At 33.4% G+C, this 16,856-nt stretch overlaps 2 protein-coding genes across 2 annotated transcripts; both read right to left on the bottom strand.

Moving 5' to 3' along the window:
* Nucleotides 1–16: 16 nt before the first annotated feature.
* LOC133313872 (leucine-rich repeat extensin-like protein 6) lies at nucleotides 17–1,408 on the bottom strand. Its single transcript, XM_061515287.1, has one exon. It carries the CDS (start codon nucleotides 1,406–1,408, stop codon nucleotides 170–172), a length of 1,239 nt encoding a protein of 412 aa, XP_061371271.1. The 3' UTR covers nucleotides 17–169.
* A 9,241-nt stretch (nucleotides 1,409–10,649) lies between these two features.
* Nucleotides 10,650–15,680, bottom strand: LOC133313861 (NAC domain-containing protein 75). The gene is made up of 7 exons (XM_061515274.1): nucleotides 15,562–15,680; nucleotides 14,881–15,154; nucleotides 14,349–14,526; nucleotides 13,455–14,044; nucleotides 12,531–12,821; nucleotides 11,798–11,881; nucleotides 10,650–11,299 (listed from the first exon to the last, which is right to left on the bottom strand). Exons 2-7 carry the CDS (start codon nucleotides 14,986–14,988, stop codon nucleotides 11,210–11,212), a joined length of 1,341 nt encoding a protein of 446 aa, XP_061371258.1. The 5' UTR covers nucleotides 14,989–15,154; nucleotides 15,562–15,680; the 3' UTR covers nucleotides 10,650–11,209.
* Between the last annotated feature and the right edge of the window lie 1,176 nt (nucleotides 15,681–16,856).

The following is a 16,856-nucleotide window of genomic DNA, read 5'->3' as shown; positions in this document are numbered from 1 at the left end:
CAAATATTTTTTCCTTCAAAATATAGGCATGTCCTATCCGTGCAGGGCAAGTATAATTACAAATATGCATATTGAATTTATGAAGAATTAAATTAGCATGGTCTGAATTAAGATTGGTAGCACTAATTAACGGAACAGCAGTGACCAGACTGTAATTAACTACTAACTATCAAGGAGATGGTGAACTGGGATCAGTGTGCTTGGAGGAGGTACTTACAGCCACTGAACCACAAACAAGAGGCTTTGGTGTAGGGATTCTGAGACAACTTAGGCTACCGCCTGGGATCACAGAGCACTCAGGTTGAGGTTTCTGCATGTCTCTTCCAGGAATGCAGTTAAGTGAGAAATCAAAACCTACATTCCTAAAGAAAAGCCTTGAGCATTGCTGGCTGAACCCAGAAAAGAAATTGTAAGCAACGGTTAGATTTGCAAGGCTTCTTAGAGAGCAGATTATATCTGATAACTCCCCAGAAAGTTTGTTGTGTGCCAAATTGAGAACTTCTATATTTTGCAGGCAAGATAATGTGTCTGGCAAATGACCCATCAGTGCATTGTAGCTCACATCCAGAACTTGCATCTCTGTGAAGAGCCCCACTCCTTCAGGAATGCATCCAGTTAGCTGGTTATTGAGGAACAAAATCTCCTTTATTTTAGAACCCATGAAGCCAAAACTTGCTGGGATGTTTCCACTCAACTTGTTGTTGGCTAAATTTATCACAGAGGCAGGGGAACTACCCAAATTTTGTGGAATTTCACCTTCAAATTGATTGTTGTTGAGAAATACTGCATCCAGATTCTTATTGAAGAGTTCTTGAGGAAGTGGCCCTGAGAAGTAGTTGAATCTGATATCCAAGTAGATGAGGCTTGGCATGTACAAAGTAACAGCTGGGAAAGGACCTGAAAGTTGGTTGTTGCTGAGGTCTAACTCTTCCAGAGACAAGAGGTCTCTGAATGTGTCAGGAACAGTGCCAGTAAACCTATTACTGTTGAGGTGGAGTAAAGACATATCAGTGAGTAAGGAGAGCTCTTTGACAAGAGTTCCTTGGAGATTGGCATGGTTGAGATCAATGCCTGCAACTACAGGGACAGCTGATGCAGCCATTCCATCTTGACGATTATCACAGAAGACTCCTTTGTAAGAACACACATTAGAACCAACCCAACTATCTAAAATCTTTACTGGGTCATCAGTAATTGCAGATTTCCATGCCTGTAGAGCTGTGTAAGCTCCATCCAGCTTTGGCACTGAAGATCCCGGGGACTCCGGGCTGTTAATCCCTCCACCAACCCAAACCACTCCACCACCGCCAACACCAACACCAATACCACCGCCAACACCAAAGGCAGCTCTTGTTCTTCTTAAATGGAGTATGAGGAGGAGAAAAGCCAAAATCCAGCTCTTGTCCATTATTATCTGAAGATACCAAGATGCTTATTTGAGGGTATGCTTCTAAGGTTTTCCAAATAAGGTTGCTGCATTGAAGAGAGAGGGTGGTGGACTGGTGGGGTTGCTTAGTCTTGAATGTGCTCTATTCTATTCACCATTTTTGTTTTTAGTTTATGTAATGAGTCTGAGCCATACCTTTGTTCACTTTTCTGTGCAGATGTTGACTTCTGTTGAATGAAAATTTCTGTGTCAGAACAGTGAGGTGAGGTGAGATGGGAGAACTAATCAGTAATCACTACAGCTTTTTGGTGTTTATTCTTAGCGGCTGCAGATAGAAGGCACTTTGTTGTTTTAAGATATTAGACAGTTGGCAGTGCAGTTAAAAAAAAAAAAAAAAGGATAATGGCGAGTGTTGCACATGCTACCTAAACAAGATTTTGGTTAGTGTTATTTAAGAATGTTAATCGCATTGGTGAAAGCTACTTGACGCTTGTTAACTCCAAAAAGCACAAGAAATAGAGCCAAGTTGATGTGTAGTATCGCGGAACAGTGACCAAAGTACGACTGTTCATCAATTTTTTTACTTAAATATTATGTGAACAGTCTTATTTTCCAATCTGTCACAGGGGCAAGTTCGCTACTCGGTGTAGCGAACTCGATTTGCTGACGTGTCACATTTCTAGTGGATAACAAGTACCAAATTAAAAAAAATAAAGTTTGAAGTTTGCTACCCCATGTAGCGAACTTGGTGTCCACAAGAAACGTGACACGTTAGCAAATCGAGTTTGCTACACCGGGTAGCGCACTCGCCCCCATTACAGATTGGGAAATAAGACTGTTCGCCTTGACATTTAGGAAAAAAAATTGATGAGGAAGTATTGCTCCGCATGTCATCATCTCAGACGCATATTATTGTGATTAATCTATTTCTTCGGACATAGTAATAAATGAGAGAGACACTAAAATCGGTGTCTCCTAAAGATATGTAGGGGCATACTATGATTATTAGAGAACAAAATATTTGGGGATAGGCATATAGCTTAATTAACTCACTCACATCCTTTTGAAGTTGAATCCCGTGAATCTCAATTTGTACCAAGCAACAAGGATAAAACAAAAATAAGAAAAAATGTACTTTTACATGTGGGGCTGGTAGAGGGATTTAATTTGTGATGAATGATTGTCAGATGGTAGCTACATTAGCTAATTATTGTCAGTGCTCTCCATAGCTTCACAAGAATCACTATTCCTAATTTAATTGCTATTTCTAATTTTATGTTAACTCATTGTTATTAATTAATAATAAAAAACCTCTTTAGTGATTGTAGAATACTCTATTTAGCATTACTTTTACCTTTGCTTATTATCATTTATTTTTTTTAAATATTTTCATCTTTGCTTATTTTCTTTTTTACAAAACACATTATCTATACACACCGCATACTCACATAATGTACAATTCTACTCTTTCCCGATAAGCATGTTACTACTTGAGACACTTTCACTTTTGCTCTCACGTTCCCACTTTCACTTTCACTGTTACTCACAATGTGCCCTGTCTTACACACACCGCACTTGTTATTTTCTCAAGGGACTCACTCAGCCTCCATTTCATTTCCACTCACACAACTTGGCTCCATTTTTAGGCTTACATTGTCGGTTTCATAACCCCACTTTGCAATCTCTATAATTAGTTACAGAATATTTCATGTAAGTATTGATTTTAGATGCAAGATATATCTATAATACAACTACACAATCGGTCATGTCTCTCTCTATAGCAGCTTGAGATATTTCTCTGGTCCAAAGTGGACGAATGTTGTTGCATTTTAGATACAAGAGATATCTATAATACAAATATACAATCGAATTAATGTTATTTCTCAGCTTGAGTTATGTCTCTCTAGAGCTACAATCGGTGATGGGAAAAGGGAAAGATTCTTCTTTTTCAGCTCTTCTACAACATGAATGGAAATCATTGTAAGTAGTTGCATTTTCAAAGCATAGTCAGCAGAACTCGAGTATGCTTTATAATGGTATAGTGCTACCCACCAAGGCACCAACCCTCCCCGCTCACACCAATATAAAGGATAAGTCTGTTGGGAATGACTCATATTTCGCATGTTAATGAGAGCTCTTGTTGTCGGGGTCAGCAAAAAGACAACTGGAATTTCTTGAAAATCGAGTGACTTGTAACAAGTAGCGGTGAAGTGAATATAGTACAGACAAGCTGGACGTAGCCTATATTGGATGAACCATAATAAATTACTATGTCAATCTCTCTTCTCTTTTTTCTCTTTTGTCGATTTCGTGTTTTTGTCGATTTCCAACAAAGTCTAATGCATGTACATTAATCAGTTATTCATCACTTAATTAAACTCTTGTTCTACTTGAAAATAATTAAGCAACAATTAGAAACTAAGAAAGTGATACATGTATACTTGAGTAATATGATGAGTGTCCTAGACTAAGCATTAAGCAATTCGAAAACTTTGTGTAGGTATTAAACTAAGATTATTTCAAAGCCTCGAGAGTTATTTACGGCAAAAAGCAAATAAATGGCCAAAACATTATAATATCACGCAAGTCTATCTATATATTCTATAGGCTATCTGCTATGAACATTCTTCAGTCTTCCTTTTTTCTATTTCTGCCTTCAAGATCTACTCTTAACACTTGCAAGTTGCATGAGCTATCACCAATATTGGTAGGGATAACCGGTTAGGTGTGGTGTGGTCACGTATAATTATTGCAATATGGGTTTGAATTAGGTCCCATCTTTGATCCTTGGGGGTTGTTGCTGCATAAATGTTATGTTCCTTGGCCTTTACTTCTCTATCTACTCTCATCATCCAGATATATTGGTGTCCAGCATGTGCCAATGCTGGATTAGGACTTAGCGAGAGAAAATGGTACATAAAATCCTCTATTGTGATTATGAAGTTGCAAATTTCGAAGTTGAGAAACAGTGCATAGAGTCCGAAAAGGAGGACAATAATCGAACTGTTAATTAGTATCTCCAAACATGAAATATTTAAACATGTTTATTATGTTATAAGAGATAAAATTATCTTCTACACATACATAAAAGTACATGGGCTCATATGAAGAGAAGAGAGGAAAAAAAAAAAGCATCGTCCCATGTAACATCCCGGGCGCTGACGAGAGCGGAGAGTGATCGCCGGTGCGAAAGGACATGGTGCGAAAGGACATCGTCCCATGTAACACTTATTAATTAATTATTAATTCACAATAAATTATAACCATTATATTGACAGAAATCAACGGTTAAAATTTGATTATTAGAGTTTGTAAACGAAAAAAGTTGTAAATATAACATTTCCCAATGATATTAGAACTAAGTTCCCAAAGTTTGACTTTGGAAAAGGCATAAGAGCAGGGGCGGACCCAGGGGGTGCTAGGGTTGGCGCCCCCCCCTTCCAAAATTTGAAGAAATTTTTTAACATAAGTATAATACAAGAAACCTCCATTTTTTTCTCTCCATTAATGTGAAGTAGTTTTCTCCCACCCCAGAGAGTTTATAGAGCTTCTTTATATTCTCAAGTCCTATATCTATTGAAATCCCTCTAACTTTGATTGCATTTTTCTCCCTCCAAGAAAGTTAACGAAGTGAACAAAAAAAAAAAGAATGAGAAAGAGTGCAGTATCATGATTAGATCTTGTCGAATTGAAAAGTAAGCTCAGGGTTTAGTTTTGGGATTTTAGAGAGAGTTAAGAGATAGAGAAAAGAAAGTCACGATTATCAAATCCAGGATTTAATGCTTTCTTGTCGTTTTTTGCTTTAACAAAAAATAGGTTTATTTAAGATTACATCACAGTGTTGGGAGTATCAGTGACCACCAATAGAGCTACATGGTTTCTCTTAGTTCAAATTCTTTTAGCTATCGTGGCGCTTGTTTGTTTGCAAGACCTGGTGGTAACAATTAGCATATGGAATTAGCATTAAATTATGGGAAAAGATCTGTTTACAATTTTTTTTTTACAAATTACACTAAGTATGACCAGTTATACACTTTTGATTAAAGTATGACGGTCAGACACAATATAGTTTGTAAGAGTTTCTAAACAAAAAGTTTGTAAATATAACCTTTCCCTTAAATTATAGTTTAAACCTCGACTTGAAACTTACAGTTTTAACTTTTATTATGCTTAGATGTTAGCACAAATCTTCCCATCCATGAATAAAAATAAGAAGTCTGAGAGTTTTATGAAAGAATGAACCTTATTCTTTCGATCCCTCTCCTTTTCTGATGATTCGTGACATAGAGGGAAGTGAGGGGCAGAAGAGTTTTGGTGATTGTGCTTCTTGGCAATCTGTCTCTTCTGATTTATCTTTGGCTTTTTTTTTCTTGTTGGGCTAATAGTGAGTAAATAGAAAAAGATGTTAAGAAATGAGAGGGGTCTGCTTTGAATTACCTATTTAGACTATAGTAATTAGTACATATTTTTTGTGAAATCTAAACCTTCGCTCTCTTCTCTTTTTCTTTGTTTTCTTTGCATAAAAAATGTTCATTTTAGGGGTTGAAAAGGTGTAGTTTTTTTCAAATTGAAAGTAGACTTTACTGTGACATCTTCCACCTCTCTCTCTGTGTCTCCTTCTTTCTCTCTAAAAGAGGTATTTATGAGTTATGTTCTCTGGATTGGTGTTTCGGCCTACCACATATTGTGGTTGAAGAGAGGAACAAATATTTAATTTTTCGTATTTTGGCCTCTCATATATTATGTTTGAAGAGAGAAACAAATGTTTAATTTTTAGCCCCACACAGGAAAAATTCCTGAGTCCGCCACTGCATAAGAGGACCATTGGTTGTAGGTGAGGGTACAAATGGGCTGGGCTGGCCAGACATGCATAAAATACTTTAGACTTGACCTGATTTGTTAGCCTTGTATAGGGCCAAATTATAAGTGTGATCTGATCTATATTTAAAAAATTAAAGCCTTGTTACTAAAAAAAATAAAATAAAAGCTTTGGCCTAGACATGTTAGCTTGTTTAAGTCTATTATATATTTAATAATTAAAAAATTAATAACAATAATATTACTTTATTATTCAAAATCATCAAAATAATAATTTTATTTATTTTATTTAAAATTAATAATACGATATAGATTGGCCTGTAAGTTTATAGGTCCAACACGTAAAAGAAAACATATGACCTATTTTCTAAATAGGTTATTTTAAATGTCTGAGCCTGTTCTATTTAACTATATATAATAAAATGAGTCGTAGCCCCTATTAGGCCACTTGATCCATTTATCCCGCAACTACAAGAATTTTTTTTTATTAGTGACAAAATTTTATGAAATTTACCACGAATTTCTACGTCGCAAGTAAATTTCGTCACAAATTCTTGCGTCGCAAGTTTATTTGTGATGAAATTTAATTATTTATGTAAAAAATTATCATTTGTGACAAATTTTATGACGAAATGTTTTCGTCACAAATGAATTTTTTTTTCTTGTAGCGTAGGGCAACATTTTGTCTTGACGAAGACTTACATGGAATCGGAGTCCAATCTATTTATATGTTCAATTTTTAGAAAGACACATTAGAGAGAGGTGTTTGTAGGAGGATTATTATTTGTGGGCCAATACCATGCCTTGCAAGGCCCAAGTGAGATTAGAGTTAAATTTGATCATGTTGCTTGGTTATAGTCTTCAGTAGAAAATAATTTACTCTGACTAGCATTAGAGTTTTGCTTAACGACAAGCCTTGGATTCAAGATTTTCCAAATTAATCTGTCTTCTCTTCTAATGCTTAAAATTAATTAAAAGTTACTCTTATCAGTCTGCATATCATAGTTTTTCTTTTTCTTTTTCTTGGCAATACACTTTTTTTTGTTGATTAATTTCTTTATCTTTGTCTTTTCTATGTCTTTGGGCTTTTCTGGCCCATCTTGTATATCACGACCAAAATAAGAGCTCACACCTGAACAATATAGCATATACGTATTGGTTCTAGACAGTTAATGTGTCTTTTCAATTTATGTAATAAATCCTTATTTTTCCCTACCAAAAAAATCCTTATTTTCCATTTTAAAACGTGTTCTTGTTTCTAATATTCATAGGCTTGCTTGCACATAGCTGGGCCTGTTCCGGACATGCAAATATATGTAAGTACTATGCACATAAACAGCCCTGATGTACGGCTATAGCATAGATATGTGTTTGGATCCGCTAAGTATACTAAATAACTTTATTCATTAATATCATGAATTATTTTATAATGTCACAAGTTATTAATGAAATTTAAAATTAAAATATTTTTATTTTAACGACAGATTGTACATGCCAACAATTTGTAACATTTATGCAATTTATGACATTATACTACGTTTTCTTTCATTGTTTTTAATGAAATGACAAAAATTCCCATTATATACACTTGTTTTATACATAAATATAACCAAATAGAGTGGTCCGCTCAATCAAATCGTGAAAATGGAGAATTTACAAAAACTCACATAGAGAATGATGCAATTGGCATCTTAATGACAACTAACTACACTAGTGGTGAATACGATTTTTTCATAAAATAACTTTGCGAACTTATGTGGAATTTTTATATGATAAACTATAGTTTCATGGAAATGAAGCTGTAAAATTTAAAACCATGAAATGGTAGGGTATTTTAAATGAAAGTAGGCCCAAAGATGAGGCCTTGTGGAAGAATCCAAAAAAGTTGGATAGCAGCCATGTTGTTATATTCCTCATTGCACTACCACCATTCCTCCTGTGAGTTCTTTATGGGACCAAATCTCTAGCATACCAAGAAACCCTAACACTGCTAGCTACTAATCTCTCCATATAATCTTCCCTTCAAAAGCATCCAAAATCTTCTATAAAGTGAAAGAATTGAATATCAACTTTTTAGGTTTCCTTTAAATTTTAAATTGCATGTGGAAAGAGACATATCCTCTTGCTAATTTCATATCACCAACCCACCATCACTTTCTTTCTCTTCTTGTTTAATTTAAATTAGAACATGCACTCAAACCTAGTTACTTACTCCTATATATACATCAATCTTTGAAAGAGTGGCAAGATTCTCCAAGCACTTGATTATTGTAACTGATCCAAAGCTGTACAACTATACACGTATCATATTTCATTTCACATTTTACTCTGTGTTATAAATAAATAAATAATTAAGACTTATGATCATAATGGGTGTCTTTTTCCTCTCAATACTTAACACACACATATATACACATACACAGACACACACACACACACCTATTCTTAGGGAAGCTAAGAGCTCCAGGATGTTACGTAGTCATTTAAAAAGAGCACAGAAATAAAAGCACATAAAAAGTTTATTCTTGTCTTCTTATTCCCTATTCAATCCCCTCTTTATTCCCTTCAGAAACTACAATGAAGTTGCCCCCTCTTCATCTTGATTTTAGCTTTATCATGCATGTCCCATGAAAGAAAAGATAGCATTAACATGCACGTTACTCTCTCTCTCTTTCTCTCTCAGATGGGATAAGTACATCTTTACTCTAATAATAGTGAAGCAAAAGCTCGAATCTAACGCAGAATAAAGCAATAAAGAAGTCTCTGTCTCCTAGTATATCACTCTCTTTCTTAAAAAATAAATGAGAAAAAAGAATCTCACCAATAAATGTAACGTGTATTGTTATTCAAAATCAAACTCAAAAATTTTCAATCAACAAGTTTGAACTTTGTTTCCCTCGTTCTCTATGACAGACACAAAATGTATTTGATAAATACCTATGGAGTAGTAATTAAAGTGAAACATCGCAAAATCATTATAAATAAAAATGAATGATTTTCATGATATATATATATATAGATAGGTAAAATCATTTCTGCAGCCACTTTACGTACAACAACAACAGCTGTATGGTTATAATGCTTTCGTCCTTATGATTTCCCGCATTTAATGTTTTCAAGTGTATATATGGCAAGTATTTGATTGCTGCATGTACAGCAGCTGCAGAAATGTAAAACCCATATATATATATATATATATATATATATATATATATAAATGTCATATCATAGTCGTTGTCATTTCACTTATAGATTACATAACGTTACGGTTCAAACACTGAGAGGAATCGTTTGTCAGTTTAAGGGACCCATCAAAAACTAAAAGATCTTCTTGAACTTCATCTCTTAAAGTAAAATTTCTTTCTATTAGGAAGGCATCAGCACCAGTAAAGATCCAAGTGAGATTTAGTGCAGATTACTGTACATGGCAGTGGCGTGAAGATCATGTATATTAATGAATGTTACGCATGAGATCAGATAAACATTGGACATACAAACTAAATTATTTGGTTGCTTCCACCCTCTATATATTCAATATAAAGCCCGTAATTAACTGCATAAAATAATGAGTTTATTAATAAAATTATGAAAAAAACACGTATAGAGATAAATGGATAGAATAAAATGTATATGTGTGCATGTGTTTGCATGTATCCCAGAAAACAAATATAAAAATCATAATATTGAATGTAATATTAATATTTTCTTAACTTGATGTTATATAACACTTAAAGCATATCTATCTCTTATACAAACCTCATTTTAAAATATATATCATCATTTTCCAATTATATATATATATATATATATATATAGAGAGAGAGAGAGATAGGATCATTTGACCTTAGTGTCAAATTTGAATTTTAACACCTCATTGGGAGCCATTAGATCAAAAAAGAGCAATGTCACATGCTTACAAATCAGAGCCGTTGATCTTTTTTGATCTAACGGCTCTTAAACAAGGTGTCAAACTTTAAATTTGACACCGAAGTCAAATGATCCTACCTTATATATATATATATATATATATATATATATATATCATTAATCGAGCAAGATATGATAATTTCGAATGGTTATTAATTAGGCTATAAAAATCTTAAACCTAGTGTAAAATGGATTTAAACACCTTTAGTTATGTATTATATTTTGTGAGTAAGCAATTCTGATTTGTACTGAGGCCACGAGAGTAACTTAATCTATGAATTCTTTCACCGCTTGAGGGTTCCACGCAAAAAAAAAAAAAAAAAGTTCTCGATAATTCTAAAAGAGAAAGCGAAAGTAACATGATTCCTCTCTAAACCTTTCAAAAATGTGAAAAGAAGTAGAAAGTGAAGCGCTAATGACCAACTCTTTTGGACATTTCTATATATAAATATAAAGAACTGATACTGAGAACAATTAATATTTAACTATATATATATATATATAATAACAAAGTGACTAACCAGCACAAGTAACAAGGTGGTTTGCAATAAGCACAAACTCATTGGTATATTTCTGGTATAAAAAAACAAGAAATTAAAAGTGAAATTATACAAACATTTTAAAATAATAAAATAATAAAAATAATACGAGGGGATGGTGTTGAAATCAAAATACTGATGATTTTCATGCAGCAGGATACACAATATTAATTTACTTTGGGTCTTTGGTTCTCCCTCTCTCTGTGTCAGAAGTGATAGCAGCCTTTTCTTGGGGTTTCTTTACATTCTTTTATACCCTTTGTTGTTTCTATATCTTTCTTTCCAGCTTGTCCCATTGCACACTGTTAGTTCCAGTGTGAGAGCCACCAAAGTTTTGTAAACAGGCCTCCATTGGAAAAGAAAGAAAAAGAACAAACTATGGATGATTTCTTGGCTTCTTTTTTTTTTGAAAGGAAACTTGAGGGAGGCTTCAAGCATTAATGATGATGACAATGATGTTGTCTATATGGTTTTGTTTATTCTCTATTGTTCACTCTCTCTCTCTTTTTTTTTTTGGAGTTCTCTCTCCTCTTACCCATTACCCATGATGATCCGGGTTGTCAGGGTCTGGCCAATAAGAAGAGTACTTCAACCATTCAGCTTCTTGTGGGTTTGTGATGGATGACTCCTGCATATGCATAAAATGAAAAGATTAGGGTTAGGGTTTATGGAATTAAATCTAATCACACTCTTAAGAGAAAGAAGATAAGCGTTTTTCCTAACAAGGCAAGCAATGAAAAAAACAAAAAACAAAAATTCAAGTCAATGTCACTTCTCCCAATCTTATATTGTTTGTTAGAACCAACCAATTCTTTTTTAAAATAAATAGAAAACCATTGAACATTAATTAGTAGTAGTTTAAATGGAAGAAAAAAAATGATGTTAATGGAAGTTTCTCACTTTTCCCAATCTAAAAAATTGATGTTAGTAATTCAAAAATGAAATAAAGAGGAGACCTTTTTCCTTTTAATTAAGTTTGATTCCACTTGGGCCCCATATTCTGTTTTATCATTTTTATTTCATTTTTTTTCTTTTCATTTATATATTTACTTATGCTCTCTTTTTCTCTCTATAGGCATTATGACACAAAGTTCATATAATTCCGAGTCAAAAAGTTATTTCTTACCTCTTTGATATCAGTTGAAGTGCACCCCATGATGAGTTCCTCTAAACCAGACGCAGACCTTCCACCTAGTTTATGATGTTGTTGCTGCCATGTGTTTGCATATTACAGATGCATTTCAAGTTCAACAATCAAATTCCAAAAACACATTTTAATCATCATGTTGAACAACAATCAAAAAGTGAAAAGACAGTTTCATGCTTGTGATTTATCAAGCACTTATCAAAGCTGGCCTAGTTAATGAGTTTGACTCATGCACAACCATGCAGACTCCATTTTGGATTTTCACATGCTAAGTGACTACCACTCAAGCCTATCTTTTCATTTCTTTATTATTATTATTACGTGCAGGATCTTTTGACATCAAATCTTAATCGTTGAATTCATGAATCTAACCGTTATAATTTATTGAGTCATACTTATTAATTATTTATTAATTTCTAATAAATATAATCGTTAGATTCACAGAAATTAATAATTAAGATTTAGTATCAAACTTTTTAATTTGACATCGGTGTGAAATGATCACGTCCCTCCCTGTTATTATTATGGGTTACATAATGGTAATAAACTTCTCTTTTTCCAAAATCCTCCGCTTTCCAACTTGACCTTTTATTGTTTCTTTTATTGTCACTATTTGGGGGCTGGCTAGCTATAATAATTCGTATGAAAATTAATTTGGGGGGGAGAGGGGAATTATAATCATGTTTAAGAAACGGGGTTTGTGTGAATTTACCTGGAAATTTTCATTTTGGAGCATAATTCTTGAGACATGGTAAGAGTTGTCGTCAAGGATGACAGATGTGTGGTGGAGGGGTGGTGGAGATATAATGGTAGAGATGGGATGTGAAGGCCTACTAATATGAAAGGCTGATGTTGCAATCTGATGGTGAGCATGGTGATGCTGCTGTTGTTGTTGATGATGAGAAGCCACATGTTGTGTTGGATGATGCCGTTCATGTATTTCTTCACATGAGCCTGATGCTTGCACCACTTCTCTTGCTGTGGAAGCCTCTCCTATTCCAACCTGAAATGTACACCATTATATTTAATATATATATTTAATGAGGTAGGATATTTTGATTTGTAAGCCTGTGACACCATTGATCTTTTTTTATCTAACGGCTCTCAGATGAGGTGTCAAATTTCAAATTTGACACCGATGTTAAAGTATCCTACCTCATATTTAATATATTGTTAAGTATATATTACCCAATTTTCTAGGTAGCTAGCTAGTCTATTAATTATTAACCTTTTCTTTCTCATTTTTCTCTATCTATGTAGATATTTTTAACTCTAGCTATTAACTTGTGTTAAATTCAGTGGTAGGTGAACAATTAGTGGTTGGCTGACACTGATTTACGATCAAGTGAGGTTCATACAATTTCATGCGGTATATGCAAGTAATATGGTTATGTCAGCGGCTACCTTAACCCTTTCATCTTTTTCACCTTTTGGTGTACAAATCAAATTTTTACCAAAAGAATGTTGAAATCCAATGAATAATGTTTGGTTGGTCAGCAATTAACATATAGATTATATATAAGTGAAACATCATGTTCATTGATCTTTAAGAAAGGTGCCAAAAATTATAACTATATATATATATGTATGAGAGGGAGATGAATGCTGCATAATATATTGATATATATACATGTACCTCATCAAAGCTTTTCCTGAATGGTATGAAGCTAAAATGGTCAGATTTCAGCTGTTGAATATCCAAAGCATGAGTGAAGCTTGTTATTGGAGGTACACCAACAACAGCAGACATTTCATCTCTGTGAGTAACTATTTCCTTTGAAGAACAACTCCCACTTCCACTGTCCCTTCTGCTATTGTTGTTGTTATTATTATTACTACTAGGTTCACCACTTCCTTCACCAGTTGTTGCACTTCTATCTGACCAATTGCATTGCCTTGGCTGTGTCTGATAGAATATCTTTGATACTACAAGCTCTCCTTCTTTCTCTTCTTCATGTTGTCCCAAATGATATTGGTGCATCACCCAGTTGGTTTTCTCAGGTTTTCTGTTCTTCCCAAAGTTGGTATAGAGAACTAGAATTTTCTTGCAACCCTTTTGTTTTCCATTAACCATCACTGGCCTAGTCTTACCTGTCTTGTGCCATCGAGTTTCTCCACCTTGTAAGTCACATTCGTTTTGAATCTTTCTTCTCTTTCTTGTCCCGGTTGTATAAGCCTTTGAAGGTCTATGGAAAAAGTGTCTGCTCAAGCCATCTCTTGTTACTCCTATATAAGATATATGAACCACACACACACACCCAAAATCAAAGTTAGGTAAACTTAATTAGGTGAACTACAAGATATATAAAACCTTTTTGATTAAGTATACGTTTCTTCTGAATACCAAAAGAGTAGTTTTAGTATATATATTAGATATATATACTAAAACCTAACAAGGAATTAATTAAAATAATAATTGATATGGATAAAATAGATAGAAAACCACAAAAACACCCCCAAAAAAAGTGTAGTGAGAGTTAGAAAAAAGGAGGTGTTTTGAATTTCAGTATTTCATGACTATATCTCACACCTGGAAGTTTCTCAGGATGGGTATAACAAATCCCATCTTCTCCTTCAATAGTAGGAATGAACTCATCTATCAAAGGGTGTGATTTCATGTTCTTTGCTTCCACTTTGGCTTCAAGATGTTCTATTAGTTCTTGGTCCGTTGGATCAAACTTCACTCCAGCAGGAAGACCTAGCCAGTCCTGCAATTAATCTCCAATAGAAATTCAAGTAAAATAACTGAAAGCAAAAGAGGGAGAGATAAGAAGAGAAAGAAGAAGAATATAAGAGAAAGAGAAAAAAAATAAAGAGAAATAAAGAGGGTGGAAGCTTTAACAAATACTTAAACTTTAGCCATAACTAACTAAGGGAGAAAAGGGAAACGCCATCAAATTAATAGCACAAGTCCAAATATATAACAAAACAACCATAAGCATATTAATATATGGCATACACTTTTTTTTTTTTTTTTTCCTTTGTATGATTCTTCATATTGTCAAAGGCTTTTCTTTGAAGGAAAGAATATTATTATTGAGATTATTATTTTTTTTCCGTACCGGTTTCCCTTCAAACTTGTGTCCGCAACCAGGGCACTGCTTGGATCCACACAACTGATGCTCTTCAAGCTTTGCATCTATGAGATCAGAACTACTTACAGAGTTCATCTTGCTGATCTTATTCGTGGTGACTTACGTATGATCAGTGATAGATGCTATCTCTCTTGATGAAGAAACCAGATATCTTCTTCAATTTGAATTCTCTTTTTATAGAACTTTCCACAACTTAGCATGTCCTAGTTTGTTCTCTCTATATCACATGAAAATCCAAGACCTTGAAATTTTCCAAAAAAGATCATCAAGAAGAAAAATTTAGATGAAGGGCATATTAATTATAATCATTTTTCACAAAATCTTATATATAAACTATCAAGAAATATGTGTATATATATATATATATATATATATACTTGATGAGCAGATGATGATCTGATTGAAAAAACTAGACAAGAACATAAATAGATAAACAAAGAGAAAATTCTTGAATAAAGACAAAAAAAAAGGATTAAAAATATTAATTCTCTGAAGAAATCAATCTTAAACAAAAATATATATATAGAACCGAGATGAGAATATGCTCTTAACAGAGAAAAAAAGGAAAATAAGAAGATAGAAGAAGAAGAAGAAGAAGAAGAAGAAGAAGAAAAGAAGAAATTGTAAGAGTAAGATTGAGCTATAAACCTGCTTTAACCATGGAAAACAGCAGAATTCCCTCTCTCTCTGTCTCTCTCTCTCTCTCTCTCTCTCTCTCTACTTTAACTGAGAGGCCAGTGAGAAAAATAATAAAGGAAAAGGTGGCTGCTTCGAACACACATATATATTACCTTTAAAGTCTTAGCTAATTCAAGAAGTGTGCATGTATGTATGCGGTTTATGAGAGAGAAAGAGAGAAAAAGATAAGCTAAGAAACAGTATATAAAGAAAGAAAACCCGGTTGGTTTTTCTAACTAAAGCTCATAGCCCAGCCTCTCTCCTCTTCTCTCTCTACAAGGTTCCTACACCTTTCTTTGAGCCTTGACTACAAAAGCAAAAGGCAGAAAACCACTACACAGCTGTTACTAATCAATTTGTATAATAACCTTATAACTATATATACTAAGACGAAAGTTATATTATAAACTTTGTATTTATAAACTCTTCTAAATTATATTAAGTGTGATCGGTCATATTTTAATCAAGAATGTATGACCGGTCATACTTAGTATAATTTATAAAAACAAATTATAAACGGATCATTCTCATATAATAATTATACCATTAAGCACATATATCATCTGGTAAGAAATTATTTCAGCTTAATCAATGTTTGAGTTTATGTCCTAAATACTTGGTGGAGAAATCTCAATGTATATATATACAGAGATAGGGTCCTTTGACACCAGTGTTAAATTTCAAATTTGACACCTCATCTGATAGCCGTTAGATCAAAAAATATCAATAGCTCTGATTTATAAGCATATGACATCATTGATCTTTTTTGATCTAACGGATCAAATGAGGTGTCAAATTTGAAATTTGACATTGCTGTCAAAGGATCTTACCTCGTGTATATATATATATATATAATAAAAACTAGGAAAAAATATATATCCCAAAGAAAAACGTTATCAATTTCTATAATACATTGGTTACTATCAGTAGTTGTAGTTTAGCTCTCTCAAAATCAAAAGTTGAAAAAGCAAATAGAATATATTATATAAATTCTCTTTTCTCATGTCACTTGAGATAATATTTCTCGTGTTATATATATAATAAGTGATAAGGTACACCACTTGTTAAAAAAGAAAAAAAAAAAATAGTGCGAATTTTGATATCTCTTAACATGAAAAAATTATTTCTTATTACATGAGAAAATGATTTTTTTATATTATATATAAAATTAAATATAAAAAGTCACTTGTGATTACGTGTCACAAAGCTCGGTACTTTGAGTAATAACGACGACATTAGGCAGAGTTACGGTCTCATTATTTTAG

This window comes from Gastrolobium bilobum, unplaced genomic scaffold, assembly GCF_033153095.1.
Source record: "Gastrolobium bilobum isolate Gb01-03AN ecotype WA unplaced genomic scaffold, APGP_CSIRO_Gbil_v1 utg17977, whole genome shotgun sequence".
NCBI classification, from domain to species: Eukaryota; Viridiplantae; Streptophyta; class Magnoliopsida; order Fabales; family Fabaceae; genus Gastrolobium; species Gastrolobium bilobum.
This window is presented reverse-complemented; position numbering and strand designations above follow the sequence as displayed.